At 42.6% G+C, this 20,636-nt stretch overlaps 1 protein-coding gene across 1 annotated transcript in view; it reads right to left on the reverse strand.

The window, feature by feature from the left end:
- The window catches only part of trpm4a (transient receptor potential cation channel, subfamily M, member 4a), a 36,076-nt gene that overhangs the window by 3,407 nt on the left and 12,033 nt on the right, over nt 1–20,636 (reverse strand). The window contains exons 8-25 of the mRNA XM_054607571.1: nt 20,305–20,544; nt 20,020–20,122; nt 19,291–19,409; nt 18,517–18,819; nt 16,107–16,208; nt 15,513–15,641; nt 15,166–15,295; nt 13,565–13,710; nt 13,270–13,382; nt 11,977–12,084; nt 11,838–11,884; nt 10,056–10,288; nt 9,635–9,750; nt 9,040–9,172; nt 8,209–8,383; nt 3,611–3,776; nt 3,316–3,497; nt 2,475–2,607 (exon numbers count right to left, since the gene is read on the reverse strand). Coding sequence (XP_054463546.1) covers nt 2,475–2,607; nt 3,316–3,497; nt 3,611–3,776; nt 8,209–8,383; nt 9,040–9,172; nt 9,635–9,750; nt 10,056–10,288; nt 11,838–11,884; nt 11,977–12,084; nt 13,270–13,382; nt 13,565–13,710; nt 15,166–15,295; nt 15,513–15,641; nt 16,107–16,208; nt 18,517–18,819; nt 19,291–19,409; nt 20,020–20,122; nt 20,305–20,544 — 2,678 coding nt within the window. The remainder of the gene's footprint in view (nt 1–2,474; nt 2,608–3,315; nt 3,498–3,610; nt 3,777–8,208; nt 8,384–9,039; nt 9,173–9,634; nt 9,751–10,055; nt 10,289–11,837; nt 11,885–11,976; nt 12,085–13,269; nt 13,383–13,564; nt 13,711–15,165; nt 15,296–15,512; nt 15,642–16,106; nt 16,209–18,516; nt 18,820–19,290; nt 19,410–20,019; nt 20,123–20,304; nt 20,545–20,636) is intronic.

The following is a 20,636-nucleotide window of genomic DNA, read 5'->3' on the forward strand; positions in this document are numbered from 1 at the left end:
GTGATAAGCATTGGGGTCAGGTGCAATTTGAGCCGTGCAGAAGGGAAGGGCAGGGACCTGGGCATGCCGACCCATGGTACGTGGACTAACTCTAGAGAAGTGGAATGTCAACTCTCTGGTGGGGAAGGAACCAGAGCTGATGCGGGAGTTGGAGCTGTACCAAGTAGATATAGTTGGGCTCACCTCCACGTATAGCACTGGTTCTGGCACCAAACTCCTGGAGAGGGTCCGGCCTCAATCCTTTTCTGGAGGGGGTGAATGAGAGAACATCCTGCCTGATCTGAAACCAAGTGGTGCTTTGTTGTTGGATTTCAGCGATAGTCATGGTTTGGCCATAACAAACAGTGTGTTCGAGGATGTGTACTTGGTACCAGAACACTCAAGGTCAAAGTTCCTTGATCGACTTTGTGGGTGTATCATCAGATCTGCGGCCATATGCCTTGAACATTCGGGTGAAGAGAGGAGCAGAGCTTCAAACTGATTACCACCTGGTGGTGAGTTTGAAGCAGAATTTCTCATGCATCCCGGGGGAGGCTGGGTACGTGGAATCTGATTGGGGCAATGTTCAAAGCCTCCATTGTCGAAGCGGCTGCTAGGAGCTGTAGTCGGAAGGTCATCCAACCTGAGCAGGGCTTGGCCCAGGCTTTGTTCAGCAGGAGAGGAAAATTGCGGACCCCGAAATGGTGAAATTGTCGAGTAGTGAAAAGAGCACTTTGAGAAACTTCTGAACTCGACCAACACTTCTCTGTGGAGGAGGCAGAGATTAAAGAATCAGTGGATACTCATCCATATTCCTGGCAGAGGTTGTTGAGTTAGTCAAACAGCTCCTCAGTGGAAAGTCACGAGGGGTGGATAAGATTGGCCCTGAGGCTAAAGGCCCTGGACATTGTGGGACTGTCTTGGCTGACACGCCTCTTCAGTGTAGCGTGGTGGTCAGGAACAGTGCCCATGGTGTGGGAGACCAGGGTGGCGGTTCCCATCATTAAAAAAGGGGGACTTGAGAGTGTACTCCAATTATTGGGGTATCGCACTGCTCAGCCTCCCGGGGAAAGTCTAATACTGGGTGCGGGATTGGAGGCTCCTATCCTTGCATGTCTGTTGGAGGGGTCATAGGAGTTTGCCAATCCAGTCTACATGTGTTTTGTGGACTTGGAGAAGGCTTACGACCATGCCCCCTGGAGAGTCCTGTGGAGGGTAGTGCAGGAATACGGGGTACCTGGTTCGTTGCTACGAGCCATACGATCCTTATAAGACCAAAGTCAGAGCTGTGTCCGGATACTCAGAAAAAAGTCAAAAACGTTTCTAGTGTGTGTTGGCCTCTGCCAGGGTTGTGCCTTGTCACCAATCTTGTTTGTGATTTTCATGGACAGGATTTTAAGGTGCAGCCGGGGGAAGGCAATTATCAAGTTTGGGGATCCCAGAATTGCATCCCTGATTTTAGCAGACCATTTAGTTTGGTTCTGTTGGCTCCTTCAGAACGTGACCTTCAGCTGCACTGGGGCAGTTTGCAGAAGAGTTGGAAGTGGTCGGGATGAGAGTCAGTACCTCCAAGTCTGAGGCCATGGTCCGTTGCCTGAAAACGATGGATTGCACCATTCGGGTTATGAGTGAGACACTATCCCAAGCAGGGGAATTCAAGTATCTCTCGGGGTCTTGTTCAAGAGTAAAGGTAAATGGAAGGGTAAGAAGGACATGCGGTTCAGAGCAACGTCAGCAGTGCTGCGGGTATTGCACCGGACCATTGTGGTGAAAAAAGCAGCTGAGCCAGAAGGCGAAGTCTCTCAAATTGACCAGTCCATCTAAGTTCCGAACTTAACCTATGGTCATGAGCTTTGGGTAGTGAGCAAAAGGATTTGAAAGCTGATAAAAGCTGCCGAAATGAGCTTCCTTCGTAGGGTGTTTGGGCTCAGCCTTAGAGATTGAGGAGGTCAGACATCCGGAGTGAGCTCGGGGTAGATCCACTGCTCCTTTGCGTGAAAAGGGGCCTGCTGAGGTGGTACGAGCAACTGATTATGATGCCTCCTGGACGCCTCCCTTTAGAGGTTTTCCAGGGGACGTCCAACTGGTAAGAGGCCCGGGGTAGACCCAGAAAACGCTGGATAGATTACATATCTCGTCTGGCCCGGGATTGCCTTTCTCCAGGAGGAGCTGAAAAGCGTTGCTGGGTAGAGGGACGTCTGGAATACCCTCCTAAGCCTACTGCCCCCGCGACCCGGCCCCGGATAAGACAAAGTTAATGGATGGATGGAAGGATGGGTGATTATCTTTTTAGATATTGGTTGACATAAAAGCCACTACCAGTATACGTTTATGCTGATGTATTGGCTGAGTTCTATATTCCACATTTCTTTTGTCAGTCAAATTTAAATGTATATGAAGAATGGTCAGTTCTAACCTTGTGAATCAAAATAGCTTTTACACATTTATACCGTTTAACATTACACAGAGTAACAACAATAGCAGAGGCAACTTACTTGACAGATGTACTTTTAATTCGTACTGTGTCACTTTCCCTCTGCCGCTTATTCTGAGCTGAGAGGAGGTTTTCTTTCTGTATAGCCTCCCATGTGTTGAGGCAGCTAGCGTTCCTGCCCCGCAACTCCAGAACTGAGGACAGAGAAAACATTTTTTTGTAAAGTGACTGGAATGAGGGCATGAGTAAAAAGCGAACTTGCATGCACATGTCCTCTACCAGTTAGAGACTGGTAGCAAAAACAGGATCACATGCTGTGCCTGTGAGCCATTCTAGACAGATGCCTAAACCACCTCAACTTGATCCTTTCAATGTAAAGAAGCATGCTTCCGTTCTGAGTTCTAGTTAACTGAGCGTCTTATAAAGCCCACTACATGACAGGACTAATTCCTGGGCTGTCCCACACTAAAACAGCCTCAGCATCCCTCTTGTGCTGAGCTAGTAGACTAGCCTGGAATACATCTGGTATACACCACTTGCTCTCATTGAACAGAGAATCAAAAACATAATTGCTTACAATGTGAAATCTTGGTGCAGCCTCACATCATCTGACAAACAACCTGATATCCTACCAAGAATGCGAGAGACAGCTCTCTTTTGGCTGCAAGGGACCAGGAGCCTGACTTTGGACCAACTGTCCTGGCACTCCAAGACACAGTTGTAGGTCCTCTTCAAATAAAACAAACAAATCTAGACTGAATGGGCCAACTATATGACCTACCCAGTACTAGCGCAAGAGCTAATTCATGGTTAGGGTACATGAGTTTGTTTTTCTTCCCCGCTCCCTGCTAAATGCTTGTCCTCCTTTCACTCATCCCCTGTCTTCGTGCTCTACTTCTTACCAAAGTGTTTGCTTTTGACTGAGGGGATCTGGCGGCAGCATCTCTTGATGAAAAGGTGGAGATGTGAGATGATGATGAAGGGCGGTGCCAGGCAGGGTCTTGAGTGGTACTCCTTAATCAGGTTGTAACGCTGAAACTTCCAATAGGTGTCACTGTGCTCCTGTACTTTTGAGAAGGTGTAGCTGGAGATAATGAATTTAAATCTCATTATACAATATACATAGAGCTAAAATAATCTGTTTAATCAGCAGAACAACATTGGAACTGAAGAAAATCAAGCGAAATGCAAGGGTACCTGAACATAGCAATGAGTAAGTTGAGCAATACTATGTTGGTAAACAGCAGGTAGATGACAAGGAGGATGACAACCAGCCAGTTGGCGTAGGGGCTCATACAGGGCTCCTCTCCTGCTTCAATGCGTGTGACGTTTTTTGTACAGGTTATTTCCTCCAATTTATCGGCTAGATGGAAAAACAATGAAGAGGTCCATAACAACATGAAGATCTATGCAGCTCATTTATAATCAACATAAAGGGTAACATCCATTACCTATGAATGGCAGCAAATGTAACTTAAGGCCGAAACACTGAGTTGCAATTTCATTAGACCCAATTAAACCTTGTGTAATCCAACAGCCCTGCAATAAATCCCACTATTATTAAGCATCTAATATCCAGCTTTTGTTGAGAATGTGTTTATTTAATTCTGTGGTCATTGTGCAACTGTTTTATTGAACAAATGTATTAGTAACACCTTTTAATTTAAGGCGATACAAACTTCATTTTATATGATAAAATACAACACTTGCTTATTTAGGTAGGATTTATTGCATACTGTGTTGGTGTGTATTGTTTTGAACTTGACATTTGACGTTTCCTTATTAATCTGGCGATTAAGTAAGTGAGTGAGTACAATGACTAAAATCCAAAAATTCTTAAAGTATACATTGTGTAAGTGAATGAAGGCAAATATTAGACTATAATTATGAAACTTTTTTGTACCGTTTTATGCACCATCTTATTTTATACAAACAAATATATTAATAATGCAAATTGATAAACCCAGTGTAAAGGCACATCTAAAAGGAAGGCTTTTAAATTCTCTTTTGTCTGAGAATGTCATGCTAATCTTTAATTTATTTCATATAATTCAACTTAACCTAAACTTTATTTCATCCATCCATTATCTTTAACCACTTTTCTTGTTCATGGTCGCAGGGGATGCAGGCGATCCTAGCTGACATTTAGCCAGAGGCAGGGTTCACCCTAGACAGGATGCCAGACTATCACAGGGCTGACACAAAAAGACAGACAACCATTCACGCTCACACCCACACCTACGGGCAATTTAGATTCATCAATTAACCTTAGCTCCATGTCTTTTGACAATAGGAGGAAGCCGGAGAACATGGGGGGAACCCACGCGGACATGAGGAAAACATGAAAACTCCACTGACATTGAGGGAAACAAAGGTCATTGTGCTTGACAGAGATATGACCATGTATATTAAGACTGAGTCACTCACTATGAGTTTTTGGAAAACCATATATTAATGAAAGATGGGGGACATTGCAAGTCGAGGCTCGGCAGCTCCTGTTTTAAACTGATCTCGAACAAAACCTGAAATTTACAAAACTGTTGACAGCAAAGTTATTGTTGAGGATGAGTTGCTTAACTTTCTCGTTGTGAAAATAAAGACATTAAGCCAGGACGAGATCGTCCTGTTTGGCTGCGAACACGTTTGACTCCGAGTGGATAGAAGAGTTTTGTTTGAACTTTGTCCTACTACACAGTGTGTTTTCCATAAAGGGGCACAGAAAGACATCAACAACATAAAGAGTTGCCTTAATGTAATGAATGAGTGCGAGGCGAATATTCCGAGCCTACTTGGGAGAATGGAGCAGTTGTACACTGAGGTCGGCTCAATGAAGCACGCAATGCAGCTACAGGCTGATATAAGCGAAGATTTCGTGCCATCACTGTGGAAATAAATCGCCGACTGTGTGCACTGCAGCGTCCCACTGACATGTCTACTGGTGGTGGTCCAGGTCGGTAGGCGGCGCTGGTCAGAGGCACTGTGTGCGCGAAGGCTTGTCCCACTGGCTCGGACGATGCAGGATTTGAGGCTGCACCAGCGGGAGCCTCGGACCTAGGCGGCGGAGAAAGTGGCTGCGGCGGGGCCCGGTTCGAAACCAGCTCTTGCTGTGGGGGAAATACGTGTGATTTCTGGTGCTATGGGCATTCATTTGCCATGCTAAATGATTATCCGGGTTTTGTCATACAACTGTCGTGACCTGCGTGTGGGCCAGAGCGCAGGGGATAAAGCTTGCAGCATGGTTGTTGACAACCCTTTTGAGAATTGTCCCAGTGAGCACTAGACAGGATTTCAACGTTGAAATCTGGTTGAATACTGGGTGAAATTGGGTCTAACCGTCTATAGACGTAATTTCGCCATCTTTTCAACCGGCTAAAACACGTTTAATAATAATAATAATAATATTTGTCCCAGTATATATGTCATCGGTGATATGAATGCAGATATCTCAGACACAAGCTCATTATTTGCTAATCACATAGCTCAGTCAATAATTACATTTTGTTAAGAAAAGTGCTTTTGCCTACAGATAGCTATACATACATTAGTTAGGCCTGGAACACTACGTCATGGCTGGACCATTGTATTAGTACAGCAGATGCACATGCTTCATTAGGATGTTTGGGTATTCTTTATGGGGCAGCAACAACTGATCATATCCCTTTTGTTATGTCGATAAATGTTGAACATCTAACGGCACTTTCTAGGAATGGAATGAGTGCCAACACAGAAAACCTCGACTGGTCAACCCTCACAAAGGAGGACATCTTAGCTGATTATGCTCTTACAGACAAATCCTTAAGTAATATTCATCTACCTAGAGATGCAACTATGTGTGCTGGCGTTAATTGTAGGGATGTGAAGCATAGGAGAGATCTCTGCTCCATGTATAATTATATAGTAAGTGCTCTGTATGAAGGAAGTAAGCCTTACTACAAGCATAAAAATAAGACACACAACATAAAACCTGGTTGGAATGAGTATGTAGCTGAGTATCATGCTGAAGCCTGTGAAGCTTTTAAATCATGGGTTATCGCTGGTAGACCCAGACAAGGGCCTGTGCTCGAGTACAAGAAGCTCACTAATGCAAGATATAAATTCGCCATTCGCTTCATTTGTAAAAATGAGCAAGCCATGAGGGCTGATTTCATAGCCAAGAAGCTAATAAGTAATAATGTTGCTGATTTTTGGAGTGAGATTTCTTAACAACTTTAAAACATCTTTCCATGCACTGTTGATGGAATTTCAGGAACAGACAATATTGCTGAGTTATGGCGACAGCATTATAGTACCCTTTTCAACTGTATCAAAAGTGATTTGTGTAAGGTGGACAATATTGAGAGTAATGATTCAATGGCTATTATGTCACATGAGCTGTACCAAGCTATACATACGCTTTCTGATAACAAAGCAAGTGGTTTAGACCATATTACTGCTGAACACCTTAAATATGCTAGTCTGTGGTTAGCTCCTCCTCCATTAAGTACATAGCTGGTAAAATATGTAATCTAGATAATTACAGGCCCATTGCTTTGGCCAGCATACTGTCAAAAGTCCTAGAAATAATACTGCTGGATAGATTATATGAGTTTATTTACTCCACAGATACCAGTTTGGTTTTAAAGTCAAACATGGCACTGACTTGTGAATATATATGCCTTAAAGGAAATTGTCAACAAATATAGAGGTCAAAACTCATCAGTTCTTATGTGTTTATTGATGCCTCCAAAGCTTTTGATCATGTTAATCATATAAAGTTGTTTGTTAGATTGAGTCAAAGAGGTGTGCCCAAATACATAGGGAGAATTCTGGTTTACTGGTATGCCCACCAGATTATGCAAGAAAAATGGGGCATTAGTGTCTCAGCCCCGGACACCATTGGTAACCACCAATGGTGTCCGTCAAGGCGGAATTTTGTCCCCAGTTCTGTTTAATCTATATATTGATGATCTGTCCAAACAATTGAAAGCCTGTAATACTGGGTGCATGATTGGTAATACTCTAGTTAACCATATTTTGTATGCAGACGATCTTGTAATTCTTAGTCAATGGAGTGCTGATCTTCAGCAGCTCATGTACTGTCTATGGTGTGGAACATGATATCAAATACAATGCCAGTAAGAGTGATCTTGATCTGTACAACCAAAGAGGACAAATGTCTAATATTTCCTGACTTCAAATTGTCTGATAACAATCTTTGTGTCTGTGATAAGGTAAAATATATTGGGCATTTTATTACAGAACAGTTGAGCGATGATGATGATATTTATAGGCAATGTTGTAGGATGTATGCACAAGCGAACATTCTCTCACGCAAATTTAGTATGTGTACAGATGGAGTGAAGATGTCTCTGTTTAGAGCATATTGTACACAACTCTATACTGCACACTTGTGGTCAAACTACAAAAAAGCAAGCTTACAGAGTCTTCAAGCAGCTTATAATGATGCCATAAGAATATTACTTAAGGGACCGAGATGGTGTAGTGCAAGTGAAATATTTGTGGCTGCAGGAGTCGATACTTTCCAAAATGTTTTAAGAAATCGTACGTATAAATTGATCTGCCGGTTTAATGACTCTAAAGATGATATAATCTTGGTTTTTATCAGATATAAGGTTCAGCACTACACGCTACCAATCCCAGCTGTGGAGACATTGGTACAGCTGTCTCTTTGTAAGGCATTGGTAGGTCTATGTATGTGTCTTTTCTTATCATGTTTTTTAATCTAATTTATCCATGTAATGTCCTGTCTTATCTGGACCCTGAGTCTGACATAAAAGTTTGATTGATTGACTCACCATCCATTTCATGTATGGGTATTTGTCCAAAGATGTGCAGGTATGGTCTGTAGAACACTCTGCGGAATATCCAATCAGGGCGGGGATCATACGGGTAGAGGAGTGCCTGATTGGCCACTCCATAAGCCAAGAGCCACACAGCCAGAAAAAAAAGGAAGAAGAAAACATCCTTCATCTGGGGAAACAAGGAGAGACCAGATATGGAAGATGTTATAGGATTGGCCATGTTGTAAGGTCATGATGGGACTTTGTGATTTCAATCATATTAACGGTTTCTAGTACATTATATGCACTTCTATCAACCATCATTAACAACAAATGGAGGGCAAGCATCACAGCAACAACATTCAATAGCACTATATAGAACCATTGAAACAGTCTATTTTTTTTATTTTTTTATTCAGCTACTTAAAGAGGACACTGGTTAAATTATCTGTATGAGGAATGTGGGTGCATGTATGTTTTTAGAGTAACAAAGTGAAAACGACTAACTGGTGAAAATGTTGGCCAGCGCCAGCCAAAAATGGAGAGCTGCTATGTGAATATTTTGTACACTGCTAAAGCTTTGCCAATGATAATCAACAAAGCTTAGTCTAGTGAATCTTTGTGCCCAAAGCATTTTTCAAATTCCTAGTCTTGCTTGCATATGCAGCTAAATGCGGTACTGTAAAAACTGTTTATTGGGAGAGGCCTATATCTTTGTAAAAATATCTTCAAGGAACCCTAACTTTTTCTCAAACAACTCTTTGTATTTGAACTCTATTTCACATGGCATTTTCATTACTTTGTCTGTTGCCCATAGGTTGTTTTGCGAGTTTTGTGTGGACTCACCATTTTGCCAAGGATGATGATCTTGGGCCCAAGCTGTTTGTGGACAGCAAAGATATGGATCAGACGTAGTGTGAAGACCATAAAATCTATGGCCATGACAGCTCGGCCAAAATTACATGACCAGGGAAACATTCTGAAAAAAACAACAACATTGCATTCACAGGTCATGTGAATGCACGTCACGCAATACATTCCCCTATATTATGAACTTATTCAACCAGATAAGAAAGAAACAAACATATGGTCTCTGCCTGTCCTGTTTCCTTGTGTTTCTGTGTGTTCCCTGCCCTCTTGTCTCCTGCGGTCTCCCTTTGTGGATGTCTGTGTTGTTTGTGGGAGTGGCTACTCCTGCTCCTGAGCCCCAGCAGGTGACAAACCTGCGTCTCATCATTTAATAAACTTCTGCAGTACATCAACCCTTGCTTCCCTCCAAGTCTAACCCAGATCGTCCCATCTACTACAGTGGTAGCTACGTTCTTAGGACAATGTAGACGTGAGACTTCCTGTGTTTTATGTCCCCGAGTTAACGTTCTGTTTTCTTGTGCTCAGATCTCCACCTGCAGAATGACATTGATGAGTGTGTCAGAGGAGTCACCTGCAGCACAGAGCCAAAGTGAAGAGAGTGATGGCTATGAGGTCACACTTGTTCCACATATCCTCGATGTAATTCCTCATCCTCTGGAGCACAAAGGTGCTGCCCACAAAGAAGGTCTGTCAACCAGATAAACAGGAGTCACAATATTATGCCGATGGATGTGGATCTGTGCAGTGTACAGTATGCGTCAGTGAGATAAATGTGTATTTTAGGTGATGTGGTCACCAGTTCGTATTCAAACTGGGTGGGTGTGTTTCCTCATGTTTTGGAAAGAACGTGAAAGACAATCCAGTTTGAGCAACAAATGCATAAGTTTGAGGGCTTATCAGACACCAAACCACTGGCGAACCGTTTCCAAATATTGTTAACAGTAGAACCATGTGCCAATATGTGTGTGTATGCTAGTGTCTTAACAACCCACCTGCCGAATCTCTTCACACACTAAGGTGAAAACCCAAAAGTAAAGCACAAATTCCAGAGTGGACGGGCCGTCAGGGGGCGGGGGCTTGAAGTCCACCAACAGAACGTAGGCAAACAGGTAGAGGAAGAGGAAGTACATCAGCACGTTGCCAAGAAATGAGGTGACAGGGGCAAACCAGAATTGTCTCCACCGGGATACAATAAGCGGTCTCTTAAAGTTGGATGGCAAAGAGTCTGAAGTAAAGAGAATTAAAATAATGGAAACAGGAATTAAAGATGTCAACAACCAGATAAACTATATTACCAAATACACTCATACAGAAACATCTGTTTTTCAATATTTAAAGGGTAACTTCGTCATTTTTAAACATGGACCATATTTCCCCATGTCTTTGTGTCTAAGTGACTAATGGGTTCAGGATGAGAGAGAGGGGGAACACACACCAGTGTTGGAGAGGTGCTGACCATGAAGTTTAAATAAAAAAATAAAAATAGTCCCACATTTGTAGCTACGATACAAACGTTATTTCATAATTTACCAGTTTTTTGACATGGTAGTCTTCTTTAGGGTAAAGAGGAGTCTGACTAATTAAGTGACTAACAACATTTTTTTAAGTCAGTCCAGTATTGACAGGTAAACGCAGCCGCGAAACGGACTGTGAGGCCATTGCCCAAGGTTAACGTAACGTTACCTCCACTAAAAGTGTTTACTGTTGCCATTTGCTGGCTCAGATTGATATACAAGTGTCTGATAACATTATGGAAAAGACCCTCCTCTCTTTGTTGCCCCTCTTTCTCCCTTCAATTTGTAGGAGCTCTTTGTCCTTGTACACTTGCCAAAATAAATATGATGGCCACATTGTTGAAATCATTTAAATATTCAGCTATGACATTGCAAATGTTTAGATGAGTAGTTCCCAGCTTTTTTAAATTACAGCCCCGCTCGGTGTTGAGAGTTTTGTTTAGTATTAACAGCTAGCACCTAGGTATTCAGCATTATATGACTTTTTCTCTCCCCCTGACCCACCTGAAATCCTCCATCAGAAACTCATGTGCACGTATATGTGCACGGTCACAAATGCCATCAATAAAATCTATTCTAAGGCAAATGACTCCTCTGGTAAAGGCATTCAAATAAAAAAGAAAACATATTCCATTCTCAAATATGTAATTCTATTTTTAACATGTTATTTATTTTTTTCCTCCATAATCATCGAGTGAGCCCCAGAAATGATCTAGCAACCCTCTTGGGGTTGGAACCACTGTTTTTAGATAACAGTTAGCTAGTATGCTTTTTGGACAAAACTGAACAAAAAAAACAACAACAAAAATGGCAGGAAAAATGTGAAGAGGGGTATCAATTATGAGAAGATGCTCCTCAGGTCACAGTCCAAGTTGCACATCACAAGTTATGCACAAGTTAAAGTGTGCCTCTTTTTTATTACTGGTCATCATTAATAGTCAAGTGCTGCCAAAAGAGCTGGAAATACCTCAGTTACTGCAAAATACAGCAGCACAACTAGCACTCTGCCATTCAGTTAGAGCATGTATTGTTAAATACATATTGATCTCACATGACTGAAAGTCGAAAATATACTCCAAGGTGTAGTACATTAACTTTAAGATCATAATACATTTTGAAACCATACTGTCTGTATACATTTAATAATATTTTTTTAATTACACACAGTTATCAAACAAATGTGGACATGCAAGGGAGTGGTACCTAAGACCCAAGCCACTGGATGTAAGTACCAAAAGCAGAATAGTGATCCAAACCCACCTTTCAGGCTTTCTTTTAGAGCCCTGAACTTTTCAGCTTCTTCCTCACTGTGACCCAAAAAACAAAGAATAAGGGAATGTTGTTACAACTGAGAAGTAAAAGTACTCTCTGATTTATGTTGTTGTATATTTGTATTTACTTTTGTATAATGTCAGCAAGAGAGAAGACGGTGGCATCATTTCCTTCCAGACTATCAGTGTCTCTGCCGTGGTGGGCCACCACAGACTCATCCTCCTCCTCTTGTGCTCTGTAACATGAACGCACACCACAACCTTTCTTAGCAAACCATTGAAAAGAAAAAAAAAATACTTTCTTAACTTGCTGGTTTTTTCTGTAGTAATATTGCTGTATGTGTTACTCTCAGCTCTCGAGTCATCTGAGTCAACACAGAAAAAATTCAACAATGTCCAACGATGTTTCTGAAATCATGCCCCTATTAATGGAGCCTGGGAGTGGCCATTGTGAGAAAACAATATTTATGTATATATAATCAAGGCCAAGATTTACAAATTCTTGCACACAAGATTTCATTCTGTACATCAATATCATTTTATTGTCTCCATGTTTGAATCATGCCCGAGCACGATCTAAATAATCAAATCATTTTGGTAGTGCGCAAGGCCCAACGCAATGTCCTTGTTTAATATGCCAAAAGGCCTGTAACTGACCTGAACATTTTCTATCACTTATAGCGTCAGTGTGTATTAAATTACAAGTGTGCTGTGTCTTCTAACAAAGCATCCTATTTCTGTTTCTTAATCAGAAACAATAAACACATCATAGATTTCTTTGTGTGTATGTTAGAAGCTTACTTTTTAGATTTTCCTGCAGAAAAAAAGATGAAATTAGATGTAAAAAGAGTTTCTTTCAAGCTTTTCAAGCCTTAATGTGTCTATTACCAGAATATCAGTGCTGCTTTTGATAAATGCTTTGTTAATTTCAAATCCCATTTTTGCTCCAAAAATGTTCACTAGAAAATTCACTTTTTGGCACTAAGGCAGATCCAAAAATATGAGCCCTGAAATCAGGATGGAGCAACCCGTTCTTGTTCCCAACGCGTCAATTACCGCAGCTTGGTCAGGATGGGGAGGTTGACCGGTCAAACAAAGGAGGAGACTGCTGTTTGTGTCTTGTGTAAAGCCATGTCAGTGTTGAATTATTTTACCATAGTTCGAGGGGTACCTTGAGTGCCATAGTTTGAAGTGTAGGCCAATTGATCAAGCTGCAGAATTTGACTAGTTGGCTGTGAGAATGTGTTGGATACAATTCCATTACAACACACACTCACAAACAAAGTTACACAGGGGCAACACTGGCTCAGTGGTAGAGCAGGGTCGTCATTCAATGAGAGGATCTGAGGTTCGATCCGCAGTCCCTGGGCAAGACATTTAAACCCAAATTTACCATAGCACAATAATTACAAAGCACTGACCTGAAGCTGATAAGGTCTGTGTAGAGGAGAGGGGGCAGAAAGAAGGTGAGAACCAGCTTCCAGACCTCAGTACTCCTCTCCATGTCACCCCACCAGATCTGAGACAGCAGGGACTACAGAAAAGACCAGCACTGTCACCACAACAGCTACAAACCAACATTACACTCACTGATGACATTCATTCATACAGTCTGCATAGATCTCAACTGTCATTTTACTATTTAAAGCCTGGATTGAGCCTGGCATCTTTACAAGCCTCTAATTCCTACTGTTGGCAGGAGAACAGCATCTCTACCTGAACACCATCGTGGCTGAAGAACAGGCGGGCGTCAGCCGCAGTGGCCATCTGAAGGCACGTAGCTCCGCCCCACACTGGAGACTTCCTTATAAGGAGAGTAAAGGAGCGAGTCTCGCTGCTCTGGTAACACTCACCAAATACATCTGAACACACGAACAAAACCGAACACACAGAATGATATCATCTTTTTCTTCTTCATAATGGCGAGAGATAAAGATTATTGTGTCTTTTTTGGTGGGGGTGGGGGGCACTTTGTGTTTTTATTTCAGCTAATAGAGGCATGACAGGAAATTAACAATAGAAAGCCTTTATATCTTTACCACTGCCTTCCTGTTTTGATGCTGGTGAATGTTCTGCTAACGGCTGAGCTGGCCCAGATGAAGATGCTCCTCCTGGTATAGGGAATGCTTGTGAACCCCATCCACCCAAGGCTGAGTTGGGGCCCAACTCATGAGAGGGGCCCTCGCATGCCTCCGGGCCTGGCTCACGTTCCTTGGCTAAGTTTCCCCGATTTTGGCTCAATCCCGTTTTATATCTGATGGCCGAACCCTAAGACCATGCTAATGAGGCAAAATTTGGCCTTGACCACATGACAGCTATGCACCCTACCATTGCTTCCTTCATAGTTTCCCCTGACTAGGCTCTAAGGCTGGAAGACAGGTGCCTTCGACCCCATAGCAGGTGACAGACGACCTGCTTTCTAATGCCTGATTTATACTCCTGTGACTGTTGGTCAATGCGGCCCGTGTGGGTTATTGTGGGCACCTCTTGGGGGCCAGGCACCCCTCACCAGGCATACATAGTACTGCGGCATAATTCGTCAGGTGGTCATCGATTTATTTGAAAGACGTGAGACAATGGTTCCATGTAAATCTGGCCTAACACAACTCCATGACTGAGGAAAAAAATTATGAAAGAATTGAATAATGAGGAGGAACCCGGGTGCCTAGAATTAATAAGGTTGTTACGGATCTGAGGTAGTGCCTTGCACGTAGTTTTCTATAGTTAAGACTTGACTGGAATCCTGTGAGAAACCCGCAAGAACATTCTGCAGGATTGATCTCGTGGATGATACCAGAACTTATCTTTATGTTTATTTTATTAAACAGACAACAATGCACATACATATACGTGCGCCACGAGCCACCGTGTAAATATGCCACATTTAGCCATGCAGGATAATTGTCATCTGCAGTCCCTAGCAGGTTGATGGCATTACAAAAACACAAGAGCACATAAGCACAGACAAAACGTAAGTACATCCATATCTCCTGTTTTGAAAAGGAATGGGAAAGTTACCGTTCCTAAGGAAACACTATTTTTTTAATCATGTGCATTACTTGTGACTGTCACTGTTTGCCAATGAAGAACTAAAAAGCAACCTCCAGAACGAGACTTATCATTTTCCCTCTTTGCAGGGTGATCATTTGAGGTGAATTTAGTTAAATTATTTTATATAATATAAACACATAATATTTCTGATTTCCAAAAGTTGTGGCCAATCATTCTGTGCCACCCAAATGAAGATTAAGGCATTTACGCTACATCTGCTCGAGTCCACACATTTAGAGAACAGAGCAGCTTGTGGTCTGACTCACCATGTGCCAGGTTCTCAAACTTCTGTGCCAGTTCCTTCATGGCTAGCTTGGTCTCAGTCTCACTCTCAAGCTTTGAAAGCTCCCTCAGCATCTTACAGCCACCCAGAGCGCTCAGCACCGACTCCCCTGCCTGTCAAGAACACACAGAAAAACTCAGCCAATAAAAGCCTGTTGAAATGAAACCAAAATTTATGGCAACTTTGAAAAAGTTGCTGGTCAGCCTGTTTCTCAAAGCACTTTAAAATGTCATGTTTACTAATGTTGACAGTGTATTTTGAACACAGCTTATTCCTAAACGAAATAAAATGTCTTCAGTGAGGTTGTGGACTATTGCAGGTGAGTCTCACCATCTCCCAGAAGTAAATAGCCATTTCATGGTGGTTCTGCAGGATGGCCCAGATGAAGAGGGCTGACCAGGGTGAGAGGCAGCGCTGGTCCCGGTACATACACTCCCCCAGCAGCATCTTATTGACTTGCTAGACAAGACAAGACAAGACAAGACACCAGTGATGGACTCAGAGCCAAATACATATTTTCTCTCTTACTGCTGACAACCATCCACTAGTATTTATCTACTCTAAATTGTGCCAGCAACTTTTTCTGATGTTCTCAGTGATTTCATAAGCAGTAAAAAAATAATTTTATTTTATTTCTCTTTAGGAAGATGTGAATTTTTGAAGGGTTAACTTAAAAGAGTACTCCACCAACAAAACCAGAGCCATCCACTCCAAGAATTTATTCTTCCCTGTCAAAATCTTGTGTTACATCATACTGAATTGCCGACGGTTCAGAGATTTAGGGTGTAATGTTAGCAGTAGCTTATGCAGCCTCGAGCCTTTAGTCTCACACAGCGATGAGAAGCCGGCGACAGGTAAGCTAACTTCTTATTCAATTTTTCTTTATTTCAAACTGCAAAAGCAAAGAGTTCCCCACTCACTGACCTTGAGAGCCTTCCTGGTGCTGGTGCTGGGGTTCAGGCCCAAAGGTCCATGGTAGAAAGGCTGACAGATATCACCCAACAGGTCCCACAGCAGGCGGGATACCTGCAGAATCACCAGACAATTCACTACTACTGTATACAGAGCAAGGGTGCTTTCATCTTATTACATTTGATATGAAGCAGAAAAAAAACCAATTGCAGCTCAGTGTTTCAAACTAGTTAAATACAATGTATGTGAGTCTGTTTACGTGATCAGAATCAGAAGATCGGGTGATATTAAGTGAAAGGAAAACAGGTGCACATTATGTTCAGCCTGACACTGTTGCTACATTAAAATGATTTCTCAAATCACTGTAGTGACTTTGTTTCTCAAAAGTGAATATCTAAATAAAATATTTAACAAAACGTAGTGTAGAAACATAATGCTACCCTGGGTCACAGGGCTCACTTAATGGTTTGGTGAGGATGAAAATCATATGACTCATATGCTTTCACCAGATCTCCACAAAGGGGAGATTTTGTAGCAACGTATTACCACCATCTTCCTTCAAAGAGAGACATTGGCAGCAGGACAGATATAAGAAATGTGTGATACATCTTGGTCAGAGTGAAGTAGCATCTACAAAGGCCGTCCAATGTTTTCAGGTTCAACTGACACCTGTTTCCGACTGTCCGTTAGACTTTCTTTCAATACAGATTTTTATTTAGATCACTGTGGCTCATTAGTCATATACATTATGCCTCCTACAACATTTTCTCGCAAAAGGTGAAATTTGATTTCACTCTTGACAAGAGATCTGCTGTATCACATCACTATGACAACAATCAGCCCACATTTATGTGCTTCTGCAGCCTCCTTAGTCCCAGCTGATAAATGGGCCAAAACCATCAGAAAAAAGTGGTTTAAGTATAGACAGATCCAGCTACAGCTGTTCTACCAGACTGTTTTGGAGAACAGAGAACAGAGACTTGTGAGGGACCTCAACACCAGCAGGCTCCACCCTCAGCCTCGATCTTCACCCTTATAGTGTCTGCATCCAGAGCCACACCAATGAAGGTAAGGCTCTGAGAGGTGTTCAGAGAGCTCTTCTCCATGTTCAACCTGAGACCCAGCTGGGCCACGTGAGAGAGAAGGCAAGCAGTGTCCTGTGCCGCCTGAAGCCTGGATGGCAGACAAATCGGCCAATCGTCCAGGTACGGCAGTATTTTCATGCCCTGTACAAGGAAAAACTTGTTGAGTACCCTCAGATCCAGGACTGCCTCTCTGCCCCCGGGCTGTGACGGGGATCCCCCATCTCGTTTGCCCTTGGCCCGGAGCGCTGCTAACTCCTGGCTTAGGGCTAGGGCTTTTGCATGTGTGATGATGGTAATTTTGACCAGGCTGAAGGCTGGGGGCTGGAGTCGTAACTGAAGCTTGTACCCCTGGGTTAGGGTAGAAACCACCCAGGGGTCTGAAGCATGAGCTATCCAGTAGCTGATATGCTGCTGGGATAAACAAACGATGGCCAAGTCTGAACCAGAGTGAACATCATATGCCCAAGTTCCCTTGACATGAGCGCAAACACCTGCAATGAAGCATCACTGAGGCTGGTAGAGGAAGCGTCAAAAGTAGCCTGCTGCAGAGAAGCTGAGAGGGCAAGCATGAGGTGAGAGAGAGAGTTGCTAATATGGCCCATGCGCGATGCTGTGTCATAAGCCCTGGAAAGCAGGTCATCTGTGACCCGATATTGGGGTCGAGGGCACCTGGCATCAGGCCTCAGAGTCTCTTCAGGGAAAACTATGAGGGAAGCAAAAGTCGGCTCGATGGCTGGCATATGGTCAAGGCGAAACTCTGCTGCATCCTGCATGGCTGCCAGGGTTTGGCCATCCAAGGTAAAATGGGAGATAGCCTTGGTGTCCCTCCAGCATGCATGCAGCTCCCTCAGATAATCTTCAGAGGGAGGAACACTTAAGGTGGCGAGGGCGAGGGCATGAATACCTATCTCCCAAGCTTCAGTGATATTGGTGACAAGAGGTGCCTGCTGTGAGACTCCTAAATTATCCTCCTCCCTCCATCATGTAATATAGTTTTGCGTTTTGAATGTGTTTTGCTTATGTAGCAAAATGGGACTACAAAACTGAATTTCGTGGCACACCCCTGTAGTAAGCGTGTAACCTTGTGTAACAGCAGAATTATGACTAAAAAAGCACTGGATGGTGTGCTCCTACAGTTTAACATGTCATTTAAATAAAGTAAAAGAAAAACAATAAAAGTATTTACCACTAGCAGCCTCATCACAATCATTGCACAGTAATCATCAATATGATACAAAGACTATCATCATTGTCCACCCCTAACAGTATAATTAACTTGCTATTTACCAGGTTCCTTCTTGCAACTCCTTTCCCCATCCTCACTTATTCTTCCTCACCTCATACAGGTTGAGCTCCATTGCTGAAGCGGGTCCAGTAAGTGCACTCTGCAGACTCTTCAGAGGCACAGTCTCAGCTCCATCCAGGTTGGGCAGGGATCCAGCCAGGCCCTGCCTCTCGCTCAGATACCTCTGGAGCAGAATGTAGGCCAGTGAGCTGTCCGACAGCGAGCAGTACAAGCTTTCCAAGCGGCGGTATGTCAGGTAGTCCAGAATATTCAGTCCATTTTCACAGAAGAGACGCACAAACTGGGGCTTGTTGTTGATCAGAGCATCGGTCATGGAGTCTTCAAGGTCCTCATACTTAAAATATAAATCACCTAATCAGCATTATGCGACTGAAGCATGCAGAAAAACAATTCTATGTAACCTCTTCCTGGGTTTTGTACTTTTGCAATGCATTGAGTGAAAGAGAAATGAAGGCACTGCCAAACTAAGATCAACTAAGCTGTTTGTTACACTGATCAACATGTGTGATCATGAAGGTGACCAGAAGAAAAGCATAATTAGCTATATTGAGCATTTGATAACTTTGTTGCAACATTTGGAAGAAGCACCGATTTTACACATCAAAGTGAGTTAACTTAACTTTAGGAGGAGTACTTATTAGTTTAGAAGGGATTTACCGAGCAGGAAAGAGGAATCTAATGGCTCCAAATACCAGTGAGGCTTTAGACTTTTTACATTCTTCTTGTACTTTGTGATATTCCAAACCTTGTTAATGCCATGTGTATAATGTATTTGTAATGTATTTGTCATAAGTTTGACTCTGACCTTCCACTGTATATCTCCATTAAAGAGCTCAGTTTTGGCGATGTCCACTCGGTTCCAGGCCACAGCTAGTTTCAGCTCCTCAGTGTACTCACTGGCTTCACTGGACACACGTTTACTAGCTTAACAGACACACACACACAACACACACACACACACACACACACACACACACACACACACACACACACACACACACACACACACACACACACACACACACACACACACACACACACACACACACACACACACACACACACACACACACACACCAACATTTACATGTGCTGTACAAAAATGGAGACTGGATGAATAAAATTGGACAGTGTTTTTAGGGTCTTTAATTGTCTTAGTGTGGTTGAGGGGGGGTAGTTAAAAATAATGATGTCAAAAATGTTGAGAGCAGAAGAAAGAAAATTGCCCCTGGGCTGATGTATGTTTTGTAATCTACTGTCCAAATTTAAGGAAATAATTTGTCTTAGCAAAACGTATTGTCCAGGTCATCTAAAAGGTTGCATGACAGCTTAATGTCTCTAAATTGGCTCCCCATCAAGTTCAGAACTTAATTGAAGCTACTTGTGATCACTTATAAAGTTCAGCAAGGTCAGACAGCTGTATACATTAGAGGCATGAGAGATATTTTGCAGCCACATGATATCAACATGTCTCAAAGCATTTTGTGACATTCTGCTCTTTTACAGTGCTATATAAATACACTTATTTACTTACCTCTAACAAGGGCTTTGAGGAGAACTGTATCAAAATCATCAGAACCCTCCTGTTCTCCGTGGAAAACAGTGATGAACTCTCTGTTCTGATAAATACTCAGAGCCTAGAAACAGAGAGGTAGTGAAAGTGAGCAAAAAAATAATTTCATACATCTCAAACTTTAAGTTAACCACACAGAGTCTGGTCAGATCAAATATAACAGTAATGGATGATCTGAAAAGTGGTTGGCATTATGACATTCAATTCTACCATAAACATTAGAATTATTAGAGCGGTCTGACTCACTCTATCCACCAGTTTCTCCAGCTCAGCTTCAGCTGGGAAGTGTCTCTGAACCTTGTCACGGACCTTGTCACGGAGCTCTGCCCTGAGACCCTCAGCAGCCTCCCCCTCTGCCTGAGGAGAGGTGGTACTGAGGAAAACAGAGGAGAGATTGTCCAGCAGCTCACTGATAAAGTCTGCAGCAGGACCAGAACCAGCTAGAACCAGCCAGGGCGTAGGTTTCCTCAGAGAGACATCTAATCTCTGAGTCAGGGAATATAGGTACACAATATAAATGACAGAAAATGTTCAATTCAAGCAAATAGTGTGAATTTTGTCATCAATTAGAATTTCTG

The sequence above is a fragment of the Anoplopoma fimbria genome, chromosome 11, assembly GCF_027596085.1.
Source record: "Anoplopoma fimbria isolate UVic2021 breed Golden Eagle Sablefish chromosome 11, Afim_UVic_2022, whole genome shotgun sequence".
NCBI lineage: Eukaryota > Metazoa > Chordata > Actinopteri > Perciformes > Anoplopomatidae > Anoplopoma > Anoplopoma fimbria.